The following is a 22,575-nucleotide window of genomic DNA, read 5'->3' on the forward strand; positions in this document are numbered from 1 at the left end:
AACTGCAGATCTAAAGTCTCACCTGAATTGACACTGTTGCCCCCAATCCACGTTTACTCAGCAATGCAAGGACCTATGTTCTCACTCATCAGAAGCAAGTATTCATGGCTGCATCCAGAGCGCTCAGAGGAAGAATATCATCTGACAACACTGGGAATAGTCCCTATAACTGTTTATTAGGATGGGAATATACTCCAAATCAATAACTAAAAAAGTCAAATTACAGAGCATGCATAAAATACAAAGTAGCAATTTATAAATAGACAGTATCTTTATAATCAATACACTAAAATAACAAAGAGCTACAAAGAAAAACGAAATGACTGACTATAGCAATGCCTTCTGTGCTCCCCACACATCATGAGCACTGCAAAAAGCGGAGGATTAACCATGAAACATAGTCTTCTATGCAAGCCCACACATTTTTGTTTTTTGCAGGTATCCCACCATCCTGAACAATATCTTTGCAGTTAACTTTCAGAAACTGCAGAGTAAGTGCTTACTATTATCCACAAGGAAGTAAAACCTAGTATTAGTGTGCACATTTCTGAATGAGAAACTAGCTGCTCCATTAATTTCAATTACGTAGTGGAAAAATCTATTTCAGGACCCTACAATGCCTAAATGCATTCTACTTAAACTCAAGGTACTATTTCATTTTACATACCAAAAGAACACATGCCTTTAAGTGGTACCACTTGAGCATAAATTAACCTCTCACTGTATTCTTTAGACATACTAAAACCAAAGGTTTAAAAGAACTATATTCCATTATACACGGTAGAACTCAAATATAAGCATTGTTAAAATAATTACCCATGCTTGTTGGTGGATATGGTGATAAAATTAGGCTGCATTTCACTTACTAGAAGGGCTTAAAAACAAAATTAACACTTCAAAATGTGATATGACTAGCATTAAGCTAGTTATTGCATGAGCAATAAAAATGTCACACAATCTACTGCTGGGAAATGAGACTGGTTAAGCTACTCAGGCTGCCGATCACTGCAACAGAGACACCGAAGTCCACTAGCCTGCCAGGCAGCAGGTTAACTTATGACCCCATAGCCATGATGCCCTCCCTACACATAATATAACAGTCCTTTGTATTTATTAAGATAATTCTTTTCCAGGAAAAAAAGAATCCCCATCATCTTGGATGCTTACAAAAACTAAAGAAAAAAATTTACAACATAGACCTATTAAGGCATTTTAAAAATTGACTTCCACAATGGAAAATCTTCAAGCTCTCAAAATGCTGTTATGTTTATAGAGCAATCCTTAGGTCTGTCAAAATATGTACTGCATTGAGAAGAGTCTTACAAGCTGCTCTGTGGCAAAATAATAGCTTGTTTCTAAGGTTGTCTTAGTTAGATTCGATCAGGACCAATGGGTCTGAGCTTCAAGTGATCAAGTTCTATTATGTTCTACAGTGACAGGCTTCCATGATGAAGAGTAAACAATAACTGAGGAATTCAAACATTCAGTTTATTAAACTAAGGCTAGAGGAGCCATAGCATGAAAAAGAACTGCAGTCATTCAGGACAAAGTTGATGATTTTATAAAGCCAAAATCAAAAGACTTAAGACATGAGAAGATTCTTAAGTGTGAGGAAGTAACAAGACACAGAAAGTGACCACAAGAATTACAAATATATTTAAATCTCAGACCTGGGAAATGGACTATACACAGCCTTCTAGGGGAGAGAGACGCCTTAGATGTTCTGACAGCATTGCACCTTTGGCTTGTTCTCAGTGGTAGGTGGAACATGAATAGGAACCACATTGTTGCTTGGAGACATGTCATTTTCACGTCTGTCTGACATTTGCTTCTGAGAAACAATGCGGTATATCTCTGGATGACAAAAGAAACAGAAACGCTTAGCGTGTGTAAACCCACGAAGAGTTTATGTGAAAGAGACGAAGACATGCAGAACAGAAAACACACATTTACATTTTATTTTTAGGCCAGGCATGGTAGTGCACATCTGTGATCCCAACACTTGGGAGGTGGAGGCAGGAGAATTAGGAGTAGAAGACCAACCCCGGCTACATAGCAAGTTCAAGGACAGCCTGGCTACAGAAGATCTTGTCTCAAAAAGTAAGATTTTAGTTTCCAATAGCCACTAGCTAGAGTCAAAGCATTATTTTTAACAATTTCTGTTACAGTAAGAAAAGTAACAAGGTTTGTCCATTTCAGAGGGGAAAGTTCACCCATTAATTAAACAGCACCACATTAGACAGTGTCATATTTATGGGCATAGATTCTAATTAAATCGTAAAAATATATACTTAGCCCTCCACAAAAAGTCCACACAAACTGACAATGTGTAAAATAAATCTGCACTATCAGATACACCTAACTGTTTTCTAGGTTCTGTAGGGAAGAGCACCATTTCTCAAACACAGTAAAATCCCAAGAACTTCAGAAGAGAAAGGGCCCTCTGCTTACACTGTCCTCCTCTGGGGCTAAGGTTAAATTATACTTACTTATTCAAAGGAGATAATCTAAGATGTACATGTACTATTTTACTTTCATGACATATATCAAGATTAATCTTGTAGTCCTCCACTAAACATTAGTCATTTAAAGACTAAAATTATTTGCTTCCTTTTGCTTTAGTCCCATAGAATAGATGCTTGAAGAACTACTTGCACAAGTAAACATCACTGAATGTCTCCCAGTATCTGTACTGAATTCACTGAAAGTGGCCTTGCACTGCACTACCTAATCAAACAACAATATACTTCTCAAGAACAGAGAACACAGGCTTCCATATTGCCTTTCCAATGTTCTTTCTGAAGCAATACCATCACAAGGTAGGGAACTCCAGAAACATCAATCCAATAGGATGCACTAGGAAGAACATAACGTACTCCTATGTGGGCTCCATGTGTCACTGACAAACCTGCTCTCGGTGAATTTGCTCGTGCAGAAATAGGACAGATACAGAATCAGATGAGTATAAATTTTCTACCTCTGCTACCCAATACAGTAGCTAACTATTTAAATAAAAATTAAAACCCATAGCTACGCATGGGGACACAGAGCTTTTAATCCCAACACTCAGGAGACAGGCAGGCAGATCTCTGTGAACTCAAAGCCAGCCTGGGCTACATAGTAAGTACCAGGCCAGTCAGGGCTACATAGTGAGATTTGTCATTAAAAACATCAAAAGGTAATTCTATAATTATTAATAAACGGGAAAATCTGAATAATAAATCTGAAAATAAGAACTGCACACTAGAAATACTACAGACATACCAAATTTTTTAGACCTACAGTCATATGACTATGTAGGACCATGCTTTACTCATATGAGATAAAATGTTTAAACTTTAAAAGTATAAAATTACACAGTTAAAAACAGAAAAGAGAGATATATGATCAAAATGTTCCAAAAAGGTTGGATGTGGTGGCACATGCCTTTATTCTCAGCACTTGGGGGACAGAGGCAGGTGGATGTTTCTCTGTGAGATAAAGTACAGCCTGGTCAGCATAATGAGTTCCAGGACTGCCAGAGCTATGTAGAGAAACCCTTCTCAAAACAAGTTCCCAAAACACATCAACCAACTATAATGTATAAACATTATCTGGATCCTAATTTAAACTGCAATTTTTTAAAACTCTTGAGTATGTTTAATATTGTTTAGATAACAAATAATAAGAAATTTCTACAAATCTTAAGTAGTTGTGTTATGAATTTAAGTTACAATTTTTAGATGCGTATTCTGAAATATTTGCAAATAAAATGACTTATTATCTGGGATTTACTTCAAAGTAATAAAAATGGTCATAGGTCAGGAACTGACACTAAAGGTTACTAAAATGGACTAGTAAGATCTATTCTGCTTTAGGTAAGCTGGAAGCATACTTACTGCTCTTGCAGGGCCTGGGTTTAGTTCTCAGCACCCACAATGGTGGCTAACACAATCTGTAACTGCAGTTCCACAGGATTCAATGCCCTTTTCTGGCCTCCATGCACACTAGGCACACATGTAGTACACACACATCCATAAAGGAAAGCATTCATACACATAAATTAAAATAAATATATCTCTGAAAAAATCAGTTCCCCTAAGGTTGAGCAATAGTAACTTAATAAATGAGGCTGGAGACATGGCTCAGTGGTTAGGAGAACCCACTGCTCTTCCAGAGGACCTGAGTTCAATTAATAGCACCCATGTCAAATGGCTTACAACTGGTCCTAATTCCAGCTCCAGGAGCATCTGACTCTTCTGGCTTCTTTCATCGCCCCCAGACATGAGGCATACACTCAAAACACACACACACACACACACACACACACACACACACACACACACGCACGCACGCACGCACGCACGCACGCGCGCGCGCACACGCACACACATTAATATATGAACTAACAACACTCACCAAAAATGTGCCTTTTATATAGTTTTTTAGAGAAGTAGCTAAAATTTGTCTGAGAAGGTTGGTAGTGGTTCAAAGGTGAAGGAGCATTAGTAGAGAAAGAATACAATAAAGTTTAAAAATATGAACACAAAGGGTATGGTGTTGCCAGATCTTTCATTCAGAGGAGATAGGGATGGCCATTGAGATGGTCCAGTGGATAAAGGTACTTGTCCCTAACCCTGACAACTTGAGTACAATCCCCAAAAGCTCCACGTTAAAAGGAGAGAGCCTAACTCCTGAAGGTTGTCTTCTGACCTTCTCTCATACTGTGGCACTCAATAAGCCCCACGACGACACAAAACAGTATTTTAAAAATTGTTTTAAAAGAAAAAAAGCCAGATGTGATGGCACATGCATCTTTAATCTCAGTGCTTGAGAGGCAGAGGCAAAAGGTAGGTGGATCTCTGTGAGTCTGAAACTAACCCAATCTACATAGTGAGTTCCAGGCCAACCAGAGCTCCACAATGATACACTATCTCAAAGAAGAAAAGGGGATAGGGTTGGGGGTAGGAAGAGGGAGGCAGGAAGAGAGAGAGGAATGCAAGAAGGAAAGAGAAAACAGAAAAAAAGAATGGAATGGGAATGCATCCAGGGCAAAGAAAGAGTTCCCTTCAGGCTAGTGACCAAAAAATAATAATGATCAACTTGTGGTTAAACTATACCATTCATTCTTTATGTTGTCCACTAATACCTAACTGGATAGACCATCTTTTTGAAGAGAAAATCATTAAATATGTGATCTCTGTTAAAATTCAACTTCTTTACAAGCTGTTCAAAAGACTAAGTTAAGGGAACAAAACCAAAACATCAGAAACTCCTCCATGAATTACAAATGCATACAATGCCAGAAGAGAGACAAAGGGAGACTTCTTAGAGGACAGAGAAGTAAATAATTAAAGAGAGCTCATTACAAAGCAAGAAACTTGAGCAGTGTTGTGCAAGTCTCAACATCTCAACATTCTTCTAGAAATGGTAACGCTGCTGTATATACTCCTGTCACTAAAAACATACCCACTTTTGAAAAATACCAACACGGCAATAAACAAAACGAATCAGGAAAAGAATTTCTTCATATCTAAACAGTTTTAAAGAGCTCCACGAGTAATTTACTTAAGTCTCTTGTGTTGGGTGTGTCATTTTCTATGATAAGAAAATAGGAGCCAGGAACTGTCCAGCAGGGATCTGATTATAAAGAGTTATTTCACGATGGGGGAGGGGTCAGTAACATGCTAAGTAAGAAGCAGGTTCTATACTTCCTCAAGGGTCTGTTCTCCTTTAGAACCAAATGAACGTAATCAGTTAATTCCCATGCAGTCTCTTTTCAAGATGTCCAAAGGTTCGGAACAACTAGGAAAAAGCAATCCTGCTTTATCGTCCATCAGACTCTCACATAGGAGATCTAAACATAAAGTGAAATACTAATATATTATGGCTTTAAACAGAAGGCAAAGCTACCTACGAAGACATGAAGTCTTTTTTTAATCTACTGGAACTGTGGAACAGCTGGGAAAATAACTCTAAGGAGACTACACACAACTGTTCCAAACTAAGGAACGACAGGGTTAAAACTTGTTAGCTCCACAGGTGCTGGAGAGGCAGCTCAGAGGTCAAGAGTACTGGCTGCTGCTCTTGCAGAGGACCCTGGTCTGTTCCCAGGCTCACAAGGCAGCTAACTCACAACCACCTCTAACTGCAGTTCCAGGAGACCTGACACCCTCTTTGGATCTCCTCAGGCACGTGGTTACACACACTCAGGTAAAAAATTCTTTTAAAAAATTCTTTAGTTCCTCCAAAGTTTTTTAAAACCCAGGAGCCTGGGTAATTTCACAACAGCCTCTGCAGAAGCTTCTCATTTATTAAGCTCTTCAAACCTCCTGCTTATCATGTATGTTTCTTGAAGGTCAAAAAGATTCCAATTTGAGATAGCCCGACATTTTCTGCACCAAGTGAGAACAAAGTTACCATTACCTCTAATGAAAAGAGAGTCATTGCTTGGCTGGCAAGATGGCTGAGTGAGTAAAGGTGACCCACATTTCACCCCTGGAAACCATATGGCAGAAGGAAAGAACTGACTCCTGCATTTGTCCTCTGACCTCAACTCTTGTGCCGCATACATATTCACACACAAGCACACAAAAATAAAATGTAATTTAAAAATTGTTTAACAATTCTCTATGTTCTGATGAAGTTAATACCTGGCAACTTTAGCCCCTTCATTTCTCTTTACTTTTGAGACAGGATCTTGTTATACAGCCCATGATAACCTTACACACATACAGCCCCCACATGCCAATATAGGCACGCACCACCAAACTGGCTTTAGCTTTGTTTTAAAGAGCCAGTATGTTACATGAATTAAAGTTATTTCAGTCACAGAACTAAGAGTTTAGCCTTCAAATTAGGAATTTACTTTGAACTTACTAATTACATGGAGAAACCTGGCTAACAGCACCTGAACTAAAGTTTAAAGTTAGAACTACCAATAATAAGACAAACCTATTATCACGAGCCTCCTAACGATGAATTGAAACCACTTGTGTGGTGTTCCTGCCACAAGCTCAGTTTAATCATAAAGAATCACTGAATAAACTCAAAGTGAGAAAATGACAACTGACCTGTACCTTTCCAAAATGCTAAGGTTGGTAAACTAAGGAAAACTGAAGGAACTATTGTCAAGCAGTGGCAGGACACCTCAGTGAGACATATGATCTGGTCCCAGGTTTTTTTTTAAACTAATAAAGTCTTTATTGGAACAACTGGCAAAATATGAGTAAGGTCTGTAGCTAAAGACTGATCTGATTAAGTCACTGTGCTGTGGTTATAAAAGAGAAAGCACTCATTTTTAGTCAATACCTCCACCCCAAAAGACTTAGGGATAAGTATGTACAGCACTTACTTTCACATGGTACTGTATGTCTCTATGTCTGTGTGTGTGTGTGTGTGTGTGTGTGTGTGTGTGTGTGTGTGTGTGTGTGTGTGTGTAGGGGAGAAGGGAAGAGGTAAATGGAAAGAAAAAAAACACTTAACATTTAAGGAAATGGGAGTTACAGGTACCCACAAATTCTTTTTATTATTGTACGTTTTAATCACCTCTGAAATTGTCAAAATAAATAAATAAAGTTAAAATGAAAAGAGGGTATGAAAAACAGTCGTTAAAACCCTCTCTTAGGGATGAAGCCCAGCTGGTACAGTGCTTACCTGGCATGCTCAAGATAGAGTTGGATCCCTAGCAGCATGCCCCTCCCCAACCCAATCTCCTAGTGAACTTGAGGCAGAAAGAACAAAGCTGAACTGAAAGGCAGGGGTGGAGCAACCCATCAGCCCACCTTGGCACTAGTCAACGACTTCTAAAAGCACCACCAGAAAACCCATGTCTTGGAATCACAGAGGAGTAAAGGATGTAAAGAAAGTGTAGATCTATTGCAAAACATTTCCAATACTATGTAATTTTATATTTGGCTCAGTGGATAAATGTACCTGCCACCAAGCCTAATATGACCCAAAAGCTATAAGGAGCTGTCCTCTGACCACCACATGAACATATGATGACCCTACCCCTGATATAAATGAATAAGATTTAATTTTTAAAAAAATTAAAAATTAAGCCAGGTATAGGAGCACACGCTTTTAATCTCAGCACTTCCAAGGCAGGGACAGGTGGATCTCTGCAAGTTCTAGGATAGCCTGGCCTACATAATGGAAAAGCAAAGACAAAGAAAGTAGGACTTGAAGGCATACTGTGTAGTCAATAAATACTGCAAGCTTAAAACAATCTGCAGTGAGATCCCTTATAACACATTTTTTTTAAAAGCTTCTGTGCTGTGTGCCACCAACTGTCTATTTCCCTCCAGCTCCCTACTGACTGTTCTTCAGCTAACAAAAAACAATTTTATGATATGGTGGCACATGCCTTTAACCAGCACTCTGCAGGCAGAGGCAGGTGGATCTCTGAGTTTGAGGCCAGCCTAGTTTACAAAATGAGTTCCAGGACAGCCAGGGCTACATAGAGAAACCCTGTCTCAAAATAAATAAAATTAATAAAATATTTGCAAGTCTCCAATATTTATATTATTTTAACAAGTTTTCTTTTTCATGTGTTAACTGCTACCTAGGTAGTGATTTATCAAATGTTCACTATCAAGAAGAGCTAAGACCTTGACAGGCATTAACTCATTCTTGGAAACTATAGCAGAAGTACCAATGACATATCATTCTTTGCTGTGGAGTAAAGATAAAAACAAACAACACAACAACAACAAATCCTTCAGGTAGCAATAACAAATTAAATTGTGCCTTATCAAATCATACTGCAGAAATTTAAAAGCATAAGCTCTCTCATGAAACTAATAATTAACCAAAATGTATTTGAAACTTTTTTTAGATTTCTTTTAAATTATGTGTATATGTGTATGTCTATGTGTGTGTTCATGCTCATGTATGTGCAGGCATTCTCAGAGGCCAGAGGAGGATGTCAGATCCCCTGCAGCTGGAGTTACAGGTGGTTATAAGCAGCTTGGCATGAGTACTGGAAACCAAACTCTGGTCCTCTGGAAGAACAGTATGTATTCATAACTGCTGAGCTATTTCTCCAGTCCACCATATCTGAATTTTACAGATGGAGAAATTAAAGCCTTTAAAGGAGTAAATAACTTGCTTAATAAGATTATCACTCCAAAAATAAGTGGAGGAATCAGGCTTCCCAGCCATGATCAAAATTCCTAGGCTTATTATATACATTTTTTTTAACAATAAGAGAATGCTTTAAAGTTAAAATTCTGCTCACCTCTAATACCGGAGCTACATATAGCATTAAAATGTGTTACATTATGCCGGGCGGTGGTGGCGCACGCCTTTAATCCCAGCACTCGGGAGGCAGAGGCAGGCGGATCTCTGTGAGTTCGAGGCCAGCCTGGACTACCAAGGGAGTCCCAGGAAAGGCGCAAAGCTACACAGAGAAACCCTGTCTCGAAAAACCAAAAAAAAAAAAAAAAAAAAATGTGTTACATTATAATAGGAAACTAAATAATTCTATGTATCAATTTATCAGACCAGCACATAAGACTCTACTATGTGTTGAATAGATCTGGATTCATAAGATCTTAAAAGTAACACATAATATAGGTGTCTTGAAAAACAACCTATGAAAGTACTTCCTAAGAGATTAAATGTACTGATAGTCTGGTTATTCTAATAAAGCCAAAGTAAATATGAGTCAGCACAAATAAAATGTCTTCTTTCCCAAGAAGCTGACCTGGTTATCTACATTCCAAAAATAGCATGAACTTTGTCCCTTTCCCATTACTCATTTAGACCTTTCTATATGCAGGCTTGGCTAATTTTATTTACAAAGGACACACTCCTATATCATGGAAAAAGTATTTGTGCTTTTTTTTCCACTTAAATTTGTTGATGTGATTTCCCTAGTTTTTCTAATTTCTTTTTTATTTATTTGTGTGTGTGTGTGTGTGTGTGTGTGTGTGTGTGTGTGTGTGTGTGTGTGTGTCTGCCATGTGTGCAGGTACCAGCATCAGATCCCCTGAAGCTAGAGTTAAAGGCAGTTGTGAGCCACTCCATATGGGTGCTGGGCACACAAATCAGTGGCTCTGGAAGAGCAGTAAGTACCCTTAATTTTTATCTAATCAAAAGGCATTTATATTGCTCTATAGTCAGGATCTCAGTATTTACACTATGAAAAAATAAAACTCTGTCCCTGTGGTGAGTATCCCCGCCTGTCACGCGGGAGACCGGGGTTCGATTCCCCGACGGGGAGCCAGATGTAGTGGGTAGCCATTCCAGCTTGGTTCTGGAAGTTCCAACCCCCATTGAGACTCTGGCAACTGTCACACCTACGAGGCGGGGCGAGGGGAGGCGCCGGGGGACCCGAGAGCGGGATGGGCCAGCGCGCTCTGTGGGCGCTCTCTCTGTGCCGGAACGCTGACCGGTGGAGATTGACTGTGCAGAGCTCCGGAGAACACCGCTGGACTGCATTACACCTTCCCCAGACCCTGCGACCTACCCATTACTTAATTTGTGAGTTACGCCATTAAATAAATATCCTTTTATCTACGTGAAGTGGCCAAAATAATTTCTCCAATATCTGGCGCCCAACGTGGGGCACGGACCCACGACCCTGAGAATGTATGGCCTGAACACAAGGAAGTGAACAAATTATTTTCAAAGGATTTTCCTAGATTAGTTCAGTGACTGCAGCATAACATGCAGCATTGTATGGTAACTGCGCACACCAAGGAACTCTTGCTATAGCTACACTCATTGTCAGACAGCCAACGGTTTCCTAATTAACTTGTTAAAATCACTTCCTAAAACTCCAGTTTCCTCTGGTGTAACCTGGAAACACAAGTCTTACCTGTCAGAATTGTCTGAAAAGCAGCTTCAACATTTGTAGAATCTAGAGCAGATGTCTCAATGAACGACAAACCATTCTTCTCTGTGGAGAGAAACATTTCAGTCTTGTGAGATCTGATTGCTGTTTAATAGAGCTGATGATCCAATCCAGGGCCTCACCAGTGCTAGGTAAGCTCTCTACCACTGAGCGTCCTTCCCAGCCTCTGAAGGTTTAAAATAGCAGATGTGATAAGTTCATGATCACAAGGAAAAGATAAAAGATTAAGATCTTGCTGGGCATGGTGGTGCATGTCTGTCACCCAGGACCTGAGAGGTAGAAACAGGCCCAGGAAATCAAGACCAGCCTGGACTACATGAGAAAGTGTGCCCAAACACCAAACAAACAAAGCCTACTTATACCTCAGTAAATTAAAAATAACAGTAAGAAATTTTCATTAGCTTCTAAGTATTGCTGCATATAAGTACCACCACTGGCAATGAATGAAACTATTCAAAATATAGTATCACACACCCCACTACTTCTACCCCTGACCATCTTCCCTAGCAACTACGTAACTAGCAGCATGTTCGCTTAGAATTCTGTTGCTATACTATTTGAAATTTAAAGTTAGAGGAAAGTATTCACTAATACAATGTCAAGACTTCCTAGCCAGCACGGTGCCGCTTTCTTTGGTAGTTTCTCCTACCAGAAGGGCAACAAGAAACAAGCAGATCCTGTATGAAGCCCAAAGTGTTCAGCTTCTAAGGAGGTGCATCCTTGTCGGTCCCTGACACTCCTTGGCAGACTGCTTTTCAGACTCACATAGAACAGCCTTGTTAAAGAACAGAGGCATAATGTTCAAACAGAGAAATGCAGAAGCACTGTAATATTGTGGAGTTCACATTACTAACCTGCAAAAGCTCTTGCTTCATCGGTAGGAACTGCCCTGAGATGGCGTAAATCACTCTTATTGCCCACAAGCATGATAACAATGTTGCTATCAGCATGGTCTCTCAGTTCTTTCAGCCATCGCTCTACATTTTCATATGTGAGATGCTTAGCAATGTCATAAACCAATAAGGCACCTACTGCTCCACGATAGTATCTGCAAACGGAAACATTTGTAACTATCAGAAGACAATCACAAAGTAGAAGGGAACACCAGAAAAAACTCCAAACAGGGACAGGGCAGAAAGATGGCTCTGGTAAAGCACATGCCATCCAAACATGAGGACCTGAGTTAAAATCCCCAGAACCCATGTAAAAGCCGAGGACAGTAATCCTGGTCCTCCTACAGTGAGATTTGGGGCTGGAACAGGAAAACCCCCAGAAGTTCACATGCCATGTACCCTGGCATAAACTACAGTGAACAACAAATATTGCATGTCTCAAACAAGGTAGAAGGTGAGGACATAGACACACACGGACACACGGACACACACACAGAAACTATTTATAGATGTAGTAGACAATAGTTGTCTGTTACATGAGGTTTTATACCTAGTCATCCACAGTCCAAAACTATTAAATGAAAAATTCCAGAAATAAATAATTCCGAAGTTTTAAATTGCCACCATTTTAAGTATTGTGATGGAACTTCTCAGTGCTCTACTTCACCCAGGCCACGACTCATCCTTTTGGCCAATGTACCCACACTGTATAAACTACCTACCCGTTAAAGTCACTTTGCAGCACTCCCATTGCCTATGATCTCCCTTTTGTTCAAGTAACCTTTAGTTTATTGAATAATGCCCCCCAAAGCAACTAAGGCATGCCAAAAGAAAAGCTACAAAGGGTCTATTAGGAGGAAAGATAGGAAGTTGGCTCAACAATTAAGAGCACTGACTGCTCTTGCAGAGGACCTGGGTTTATTTCCCAGCACCCACATGGTGGATTCACAACCATCTGCAACTCCACTTTCAGGGGATCTGATACCCTCTTCTTACCTCCACAGGCACCAAGCACACAAGTGGTACACATACATATATGCGGGCAAAACACGAATAAAAACAAAATGAATTAAAACAAAAACACAGTGGAAACATTCAGAGTTCAGCACTGTTTGTGGTTGGAGGTATCTACGGAGGGTCTTGAAACACACCTTCCAAGGTTAAGGGAGGACTACTGTGCCTTCCCAATACTTAAAGTCAGCAATTCACCTGATACCAACCTAAGTCAGAACTGAGAAACCATGGACTTACGCAGATGTGATAGCCCTGTACCGCTCCTGCCCTGCTGTGTCCCATATCTGCGCCTTTATTGTCTTCCCATCAACCTGGATGCTTCTTGTTGCAAACTCTACTCCAATGGTACTCTTGCTTTCCAGGTTGAACTCATTTCGAGTAAATCGAGATAGGAGGTTACTCTTTCCAACACCAGAATCGCCAATAAGGACAACTGAAAAGACAAAAAATTAATATAAGCTGGATGAAAGCAAGCACATTCAGAATACCAACACGCTTTTAATAGAAGGACGTTTGGCTTCAAAATAAATACAACCAAGGATTTTAAAGAGGCATACACAGTACTAAATAGTATTTATCTATGACCAATCAATTAAAATCCATTTACTTTTTAATCTATCTCTATCTGCATAAGGACTTCCACACATCATCTACTCAGCATAGATCAGACATAGCACCCCATCTAAAAGAATGCCTCTTTTTGTCCTATTTGGGAACTCAAACCCAGGGCCTTACACATGTATGGTAAACACCAGACCACTGATATATATCCCTAGCCCTTAAAAATGCAATTTTGCAATTTTAATCATAGGGTAACCTAGCCACAGATGCAAGTATTAATTACCTTAAATTTATACTAACCTCACTTCCTTGGAAAGTATTCTAGAAGGTAAATAACAACTTGTGTTATTCTCATGTTTTAGACATCAAACAAAAAATGTCAGTGCATGGAGTGGGAAATTGTACATTCTACTAGCTTCATTAAAGACTAGGTGTGATGTGAAAGCTGAAACACATTTAACATGAGGCATGTGACTTACAAGCACTGCTCTGGCCATAGAAACTATAATCATCTTTAATAGTTACACTTCACAGACTGGAAGAAAGCCACAGGGGCGCCCCACCTCACTATGGGCAAACAGGAGCCCTAGGAAGCTAACAATTCTGACATACTGAGTCAAAGCCAAAGCAAGGAGGGTAAACACTTTCACCTAGGACTCTATAAAAAAAATCTAAAAACAAGTTTTGATTATACTCACTTCCTATGAGTAGAAGGCAGTTTACTAACTTCTCCCTAAACTGTTACTATACTTTTAAAATTTTCCAATAGGGCGAGTGAGTGACTTAGCAAGTAAAGACACTTGCTGCCAAGCCTGGACTACAGAGTTCTATTTCTAGGACCCACATGGTGGAAGAGAGCCTACTCCTAAAGTTGTCCTCTGATCACATGTGTGTGAGCTCACACATGAACGGATTAATACAATTTTCCGTTATTAACGTGAGTCTGTATGTATGCTGTGTGTATGGGGGGTGCCCGGAGGACAGAAGAGATCTGCGGTAGTCAACAGCCAAATACAGGTGCTGCGAACTAAACTGGGTCCTCTATAACAGCAGCCTGTTCTGAACCACTAAACCACCTCTCCAGTCCCAAGAAATGTAATTAAGACAAAAAAAAAAAAAAAAAAAAAAAAGCCAGGTGGTGGTGGCACACGCCTGTAATCCCAGTACTCGGGAGGCAGAGCCAGGCAGATGAGTTCAAGGCCAGCCTGGTCTACAGAGCAAGATCTAGGACTGGCCCCAAAGCTACACAGAGAAACCCTATCTAGAAAAACCAAATGAGTGAGTGAGTGAGTGAGTGAGTGAGTGAGTGAGTGAGTGAGTGAGTGAGTGAGTGAGTGAGTAAATAAATAAATAAATGGTTGGATGGATGGATGGATGGATGGATGGATGGATGAGTTTCTGGGGGGGGGGAGGCTAGAGAAATGACTCAGTGGTGAAGAGCACAGGCTGTTCTTCCCAAGGACCCAGGTTTGATTCCTAGCACCCACATGGTAGCTTATAACCCTTAACTACAGACAACAGTTTGTAATTCCAGCTCAAGGATCTAATACCCTCTTCTGGCCTCTGTTGATACTGTACACAAGTTCACAGACATACATGAATATCAAACCACTCACACACATAAAATTATAAAATAAAATAAAAAAATTTCAGAGCTAGGCATGGTACACTCCTTTAATCCCAGCATTCAGAAGGCAGAGGCAGGCAAATATGAGTTCGAGGCCAATCTGGTCTACATGGAGTTCCACAGCCAGGGCTACATAGTGAGACCCTGTATCAAAACAAACAAAACAGGAAAACAGGAAGTTGAGAAACAAGTCCCTGTATCAAAACAAACAAACAAACAAACAAACAAACAAACAAGAAAACAGTAAACTGAGAAACAAGTTGAATTATTTGTTTTGAGAGGTCTTGGCAGAGGCAGGAGGAATCTCTGAGTTCAAAGCCAGCCTGGTCTATATAGAGTTCCATGTTTTTACAAAAAAAAAAAAAAGAAAGAAAGAAAGAAAGAAAGAAAGAAAGAAAGAAAGAAAGAAAGAAAGAAAGAAAGAAAGAAAGAAAGAAAGAAAGAAAGAAAGAAAGAAAGAAAGAAAGAAAGAAAGAAAGAAAAGAAGCTGGCTAGAGAGATAGCTCAGTGGTTAAGAGCACGGACCACTCTTCCAGAGGACTCAGGTTCAACTCCCAGCATTACATGGCAGCTCACAACTGTCTGTAACTCCTGTTCCAGGAGATCCAACACCCTCACAGACATGCATACAGGCAAAACACTAATGTACATAAAGTAAAAACTAATTATTTTAAAAAAAGGGAGAGAGGGTCTCATTCTGGAACCAAGACTGGTCTAGAACTCACAAAATCCTCTTGCTGAGAGTACAGGTGTGTGCCAACATGCCCAACTTCAGACAAGTTGTATTAAAATATGAGTTTAAAGATCAAAATAGGGAGGCAATGGTGGTGCACACCTTTAATCTCAGCACCCAGGAGGCAGAGGAAGGTAGATCTCTAAGTTCAACCTGGTCTACAAAGAAAGTTACAGGACAGCCAAGGCTACACAGAAAAACCCTGTCTCGAAAAAACAAAAAAGATCAAAATGGGTTTGTAGGTTTATAGAATCTGAGCTAGACAACATTTTTTCCTGCACAAAAATTTTTGTTGGTAATTTAGTGATCACTGTATTTATTTCAACTGTTGACTAGTAATGCTTCTAAACTAGATGACTGATTTAGACATCAGACTAGAAAACCAACACAAAAGGTTCAGGCCAGGAAATAATAAGCCATGCTTTACTCAAAAGACTGAGATTTGATGGTGCGTGTAGAAAGAAGGCTGACTTGACTACACTCTAGCCAAAGGAGTAAGAAAGCCTTTCTTGTCACAGAAGTAGATGGCCTACAACAACTGTGCATTATCAAATGCAAATCTTTCTGGCTTCCTCTATCAGCTGATTCAGCAAGAAATCCCAGCAGCAGTGACTCCATGCAGCAAAGGGAAGTAAGTTATTTCTATATTTGTAGTCAATTAGAGGGTGCCCTAGCAAACAGACATTAAATGCTTTTACTGGATACCAGGGAAAATAATGTCAAGGTCATGAAGACAGAAACAATGCACTTTCAATGTTACAGAATGGTTAGTTAGTAGGCTGGTTTCCAAAATCCACCACTGACCACTGTAGATGTAGATAGATGTGAAGCTGAATTTCTGTTACATTAATAGAGCCTCCCTATTAATAAGATACCTTCACTGTTGTTTCTTAGTATAAGAGGCTTAATGGTAGGGTGGGGTAGAAGTTAGGGTCCCAGCCAAGAACCTAGCCTGGGCTTTAGCCAAAATTCCCAACACCTTTCCTAAAGAGCAATCCTTCAGTCACTCAGAGTACAGAAACTTAGGCTTGGGGGATGGCTCAGCAAGCCTAAAGACCTAAATTCAATCCCATGAACCCACAGAGTGGAGAAGAGGGAACCAACTCCTTCAACTGTCTTAGGCATTTCTATACACACACACCATGGCATGAGCCCACACACCACCAAAACACACACACACACACACACACATTTTAAAAGGAGGCTGGATAACCAGCTGAGGAAATTTCCTTTGAATCACTTCTGGTCCCACACTAGCATCAACAATAACTAGAGGTATGTACAGTGAAGAAGGAAAAACCAAAGATTAGAACACATCTAATTAATTCACAGACACTCCCATTTCAAGCAGTAATTCAGGAGCTAGTCACAATTTAAAGTCAAAGAGAACATATAAGCAGGCATCTGGCTAACACCACCTTTGGCAGGGAACAATATCAAAAAAAAAAAAAATACAATATATGCCTCCCACAGAAGCTCCAGCAGTAGTTCATGTTTTGTTTTGTTTTAAAATATTAGCCCTTCTTGCATTTTTTGCTTTTTCTTTCTTATCTACTTTATGGATATAGATGTTTCGCCTGCATGCATGCCTGTCATGTCACCTGGAACTGGGATTATGAATGGTGTGAACCACCATGGGGTGTTGGGAATTGAACTTAGGTTCTCTGCAAGAGTAACAAGTGCTCCTAATTGCTGAGCCATACCTGCAGGCCCCTGGTTCATGTTTTGACCTCTACTTTTAACTAATGACTAAATTTACCATCTCACCAACATCAAATCATTATATCATACTAAGTGAAGAATCCACCTCCTCATGTAACCAATTAATTTTATTATTTAAAAAGTAGCAATAGTTTGTAAATAACTCACCATTCATAAATGCTCTAACACTATAAAATAGTTATATCAACTAGCTACTGATAAGATCTCCAAAGTCAAGACTAGTAACTTTGTCAAAGGAAAAGGATGTTTGAAATGACAAAAGACTTCAGTTTTGAGAGAATTTTAAAAAAGATATCAAAATGTGATATAAGGAGAGATGTTTCTATTTCCTAACCAAATGAGAAATCAAAACAAGGAGTGATCTATTTATGCTCACTGGATGGATGGATGGATGGATGGATGGATGGATGGAGTGAATTATCTAACAAGAGAATTCACTGGTTATGATTTAAAAAAAATTATGGACCTTTCTTTGTGAACTCAAGCAATTTCTAGTCAAAATACTTTCTCTCTTTAAAATGACAACATTTAATTTATTTTCCCCCCAGTGGTGCTGGGGATCTAAACCTAAGGTTCATGCTAAGCACATGATTTACCACTGAATTATCCATCACCAGCCTCTTGTTTTGTTTTGTTTTTTTAATGTAGGAAACTATATATTCATAGCCAACAATTAAAGAAATCAATTTCTGGGCCAGCAAGATGGCTCAGCAGGTAAAGGCACTTGCTCTCAACCCTGATGGCAGAAAGAGAAAACAGACTTCTGACCTCCACACACTCACTGTGGCACACACCCCCAACATGCATATAAATGAATGAATGAATGAATGAATGAATAAATGCAGTAAAAATGTAAAGGAATTTTCAGTAATTTTGTACAACCATAACTAAAATATCTTATGTTGAATGGACATATATTTAAGTATGCTACAATTTTAGCAATCTATAGAGTACATACTAAACAACATGACTATAAGATAAATAACAGTATCTATACACCAACTATCAATATAATTCCTAAAACAATATATTGCCTCCCTAGAACTTAGATAACCTCATCTGCTGAAGCTCAACCTAATACCTAACATTAATTTGTTTACATACATGCTTCATATATTATACATACCACAAATATCAGACTGCTAAGTACTGTAAAAGCAGAGTATATATATTAACTATCCATTATTTAATTTAAAGTTCCTATCTCTAACCACATTTAGGTATTTTTTATTGTTTTTGTTGTTTGTTATTTTCTGAGACAAGATCTAATTCTGTAGCCTAGACTGATCTCAAATCATGGCTATCCCCCTGCCTCAGCCTCCCAAGTCCTGGAATCACAGACATGAGCCTCCATGCTCAGTCCACATTTTATAATTCTTTCGTAAGCTCACTTCCTATTTACCTCCTCACCTCACATATAGAACACTGACTTTAAAACTTAACAACTGAAATCAATAGCCATCTTCACATTGGTTTTAAAAAGCCTGGAAGTATTTCTACTCTCAACCACATTCCCAGTCCAACCGCACCAAGTCTTTTAAATAAAATGCAGCAATAATGCTGAAGTCTAGACAAGTTTTTCCCAGTTCATCAGAATCCGAGTTGCTCAACCAAAAGTTGTGAAAGAAAAGTTACCAAGATTCAAGACAGGGATAGTCCTACTGATGATCAGCTGAGGAGTCATGACACCTGGACTCCAATGAGACTCAGAGGAAAAAGCTGGGAGAGGTAGACTACGCCCCCAGCTGCTTCCAGACAGTGCCACTGACTGACTGTGCTGGGGTCCAACCACCTCACTTGTGTCCCACAGCACCTTACCCACACTGCGGATGTACAAGATGAACTTAAAAAAAAAAAAATAAGCATGCTTTTAACAAAGAAAACGAACTTCCTAAGTCTCACTGCAAAGCATAAGTAAAAGTTAATTTTCAGCCAGGTGGTGGTGGTGCACACCTTTAATCCCAACACTCGGGAGGCAGAGCCAGGTGGATCTCTGTGAATTTGAGGCCCGCCTGGGCTACAGAGTGAGATCCAGAAAAGAAGCAAAGCTACACAGAGAAACCCTGTTTTGAAATAATAATAGTAATAATTTTCAAGAACAAATACATGATTTAGAATTGTCCTTATCTGCCCACATTACAGTCTCATTTAAACTACTCCATTCCATGCTAATAAACATGCCCTTCCACATTAAATGTTGCAAACTTCAATTTCCTTAACTATCAAGTCTGCTAGATCTTCTCTAAAGTAGAAATGCTAGGGTTCATCTTAGTGAATAAATCTCTATGGAATAAAATCATTTAAAAATAATCGTATAAGTAAAAAATTGGCTAAGTAATCAGTGTTGAAATAAAAAATAGTGACTCATATCCTGTAGCAGTTTCTAAAAAGTGGAAACTCTTCTCAGCAGCATTTTTTTTAAACACCCAGTCTTATGCAGCAAAATGCACAAAAGATAAAACCAGAACCCACGTAGCTACAAAATAACTCAAAAGTTTCTTAGTTCTGTGCTTCTTTATTAAAACTTACATGTTCTTGCCGGGCGGTAGTAGCACACGCCTTTAATCCCAGCACTCGGGAGGCAGAGGCAGGCGGATCTCTGTGAATTCGAGGCCAGCTGGTCAACAGAGCAAGTTCCAGGATGGGCTCCAGGGCTACACAGAGAAACCCTGTCTCGAAAAAACAAACAAAAAAAAAAGTATCACAGTATTTCCTTTACTGGGGAAACTGAGGCTCAAAAAAGTTGAGCAGGGAGAAATGGGATGATTAATTATATTATAGTCTCAAATAATAAAAAAATTTCAAAAAGTTAACTTTTCAAGGTCACAAACCAAATATAAACCCCAGTGGTTTCTTGTTGTTTAAAGGATGGTCTAATCTCAAAATCAAACTTAAATTCCTTTAAGCCAATCTAGGATAAATCAACATTCTTAGGAAAAATAAACAGCTTTCTATAACCAACCTTCACATTTCAAGTCAAACAGGAGAAATAATTTCAAAAGAGGCTAGGTACTTACTGCTATTACGCAGTACTTACAGATAAACCTCCCTTGACTGACTAAACCCCAGAGTCTCCTGGGATTTAAGTAATTTCACATCATGTCAGATGCCTTCAACAAACATTCTAGGTATCCTATTTGTTTTGAATTTTTGAGGCAGGGTCTCACTATGTAACTCTGACTGTCCTAGAATTCACTACGTAGACCAGGCTGGCCAGGAACTCACACAATCAGCTTCCCTCTGCCTCCCGAACGCTGGGATTTTAAAGGCGTACCACCACACCAGGCTTTCCTATTCGTATTTTTAAAGTTTGGTACCTTCTTATCTGTAAATTATTTTCCAATGTGGTAGTAAGGGTAGACACTTAAGGTACTTATCCTAGAAACAGAATATTCGGAGGAGTAAATAATGATAAGGGTGTACCAGCAGCTAAAGACTTGTCAAGTATTCGGTAACGCCATTAACACCAAAGAAACGTTTCCTGCTTCACTAGTCAGCCACTCTTAGCACCCAATGGCAAAGCCAGAAACACTCACCATGCTGAACACTCTTGAAACTCCACCCTCCACAGTAAAGCTTTAATAGCAATGGCTTCTTCCTCTCTGGTAATGATCTTTGTTCAGCACACTACTGATGGCTGCCCTTCTAATTCAGGAGCAGAGCAAGACTATGAAAGTGAGAGCGCATTCATGAACAAAAAAGCGTTCACTGTACTCCTTTCACTGAGAACTGTATCCTTTCACTTCGGCTTTTTTTTTTTTTTTCCTGGACTCAACCAATAAGCAATTCGCTATCTGCTCCCCCCATCCTCCCGGGTTCTGTCCGCCCGCTTCACATTTTCCCCTACCTTGCAATAAATTCTTGATTCCACTAAAAGAGCACGCTACCATTAGAACCCTCTCTCCCACTGACTGGGAAAGGTATGTGACCAACCAGGGCGCTTCCCTTCCTGTTGGATCCTCCCAGTATTGCAGCAGGAAGCAACCAGTCCATAGTGATAAGCTAGCCAGTATTTGTGCAGCGCACAACCTTTCCTGTTCAGGAACTGGGCCTTCAGGTCTGGCAGGGATAACAGCCACCACCCATCCGCAGCCCCTTCTCAAAAGACAAGTAAAGGAGCTATCCCGGTCTGGTGGTAGCTGGGCAGGGACAGGAGAAGGAAGGGGGTTAAAAAGGCGAGGTGGGAAGTCATCTGCCTGCCTGGACACTGCGACAAGTGCACGCACGCCAGGGGGGGTGATGGCCAGCCCCTCTTGCCCTCCCCTGCTCTCCCTCTCACCGGCCAGGTCGCACCGGAGCACTAATCATTCCGTGAAATGGAAAGGCACCGAGTTGCCCGTCTGTGGGGAGGGAGAGGACAGTCCGCGGGTGCTGACCTCGAGGTCTGCGGGGATGGGGGTGGGGGACCCTGGGACGGGCGAATCTGGCCGAAGCCCAGGAAAGGCTCACTCGGAAGGAAGGGGAAAGGAAACGAAAAGAAAAGGAAAACACAAACAACAACAAAAAAAAACAGAGAGTCGGTGCCCCAACACGGGTTGCGGAGCCGAGGCAGGGGCCTGTCAGAGGGGGATGTGAGGCCGGCAGCGTGCATCCGAGAGGAGGGGCCCGAGATGCCCGGGGAAGAAACTGCACCGTCGTGAGGAACGCAGCCATCGGCAAGGGGCGACGCGGCCCGGCAGCCCGCCCCGGGGGCGCAGGAACCGCGACGAGCGGCGGGACCCCCGACGGGGCGGCAGGGAGGAAGCGCCGAGGCGGGCTCCGTCCAGGGCAGGGCTAAGCCCTCGCGCGGGTCCCCCGGGAGTGCCCCGGGCCCCGCGTGGGCACTCGGCGGCCCACGGGCTCACCTTTAAAGAGGTAGTCGTACTCGTCGTCGCGGGTGCCCATGGCGCGGCCGAGGAGCTGAGGGGCGGGAGAGGCGGCGGCGACAGCGGCGGGACCAGGGGGCGTCGCTGCAGAGGTAACCCGAGCGCCGAGCTTCAGCTGCCGGACCCGGTGAAGAGCCCCGCCCTGGGCCTGCGTCACTTCCGCCAAGCCCCAGCCCCTCTCAGGAAGTACTTCCGGAGAGGCGGCGCCCCGCCCCTGAGCGGGGTCCGGTGGAACGCGTTCTCCTCCGGCATGGGCAAGCTTACAGGGAAAACAATCTTAAAACGCCCAGCCGGCCACAGTGGTCCGGGTCTTCGGCTTG

General features: G+C 40.9%; 1 protein-coding gene across 1 annotated transcript; it reads right to left on the reverse strand.

Moving 5' to 3' along the window:
- Nucleotides 1-157: 157 nt before the first annotated feature.
- On the reverse strand, nucleotides 158-22,430 carry Rab11a (RAB11A, member RAS oncogene family). Its single transcript, XM_006979346.4, has 5 exons — nucleotides 22,235-22,430; nucleotides 12,985-13,180; nucleotides 11,695-11,888; nucleotides 10,805-10,885; nucleotides 158-1,854 (listed from the first exon to the last, which is right to left on the reverse strand). Exons 1-5 carry the CDS (start codon nucleotides 22,272-22,274, stop codon nucleotides 1,715-1,717), a joined length of 651 nt encoding a protein of 216 aa, XP_006979408.1. The 5' UTR covers nucleotides 22,275-22,430; the 3' UTR covers nucleotides 158-1,714.
- Between the last annotated feature and the right edge of the window lie 145 nt (nucleotides 22,431-22,575).

This window comes from Peromyscus maniculatus, chromosome 7 (assembly GCF_049852395.1).
Source record: "Peromyscus maniculatus bairdii isolate BWxNUB_F1_BW_parent chromosome 7, HU_Pman_BW_mat_3.1, whole genome shotgun sequence".
In the NCBI taxonomy this organism is placed as follows: Eukaryota; Metazoa; Chordata; class Mammalia; order Rodentia; family Cricetidae; genus Peromyscus; species Peromyscus maniculatus.

Excerpts from the sequence above, each read along its gene's own strand:
- Rab11a (XM_006979346.4), bottom strand. The coding sequence starts at position 22,274 with ATGGGCACCCGCGACGACGAGTACGACTACCTCTTTAAAG. Across the intron at positions 13,181-22,234 it reads GTACGACTACCTCTTTAAAG|TTGTCCTTATTGGCGATTCT; the intron begins GTGAGCCCGTGG and ends TTGTCTTTTCAG. Across the intron at positions 11,889-12,984 it reads TACAGGGCTATCACATCTGC|ATACTATCGTGGAGCAGTAG; the intron begins GTAAGTCCATGG and ends TTCCGTTTGCAG.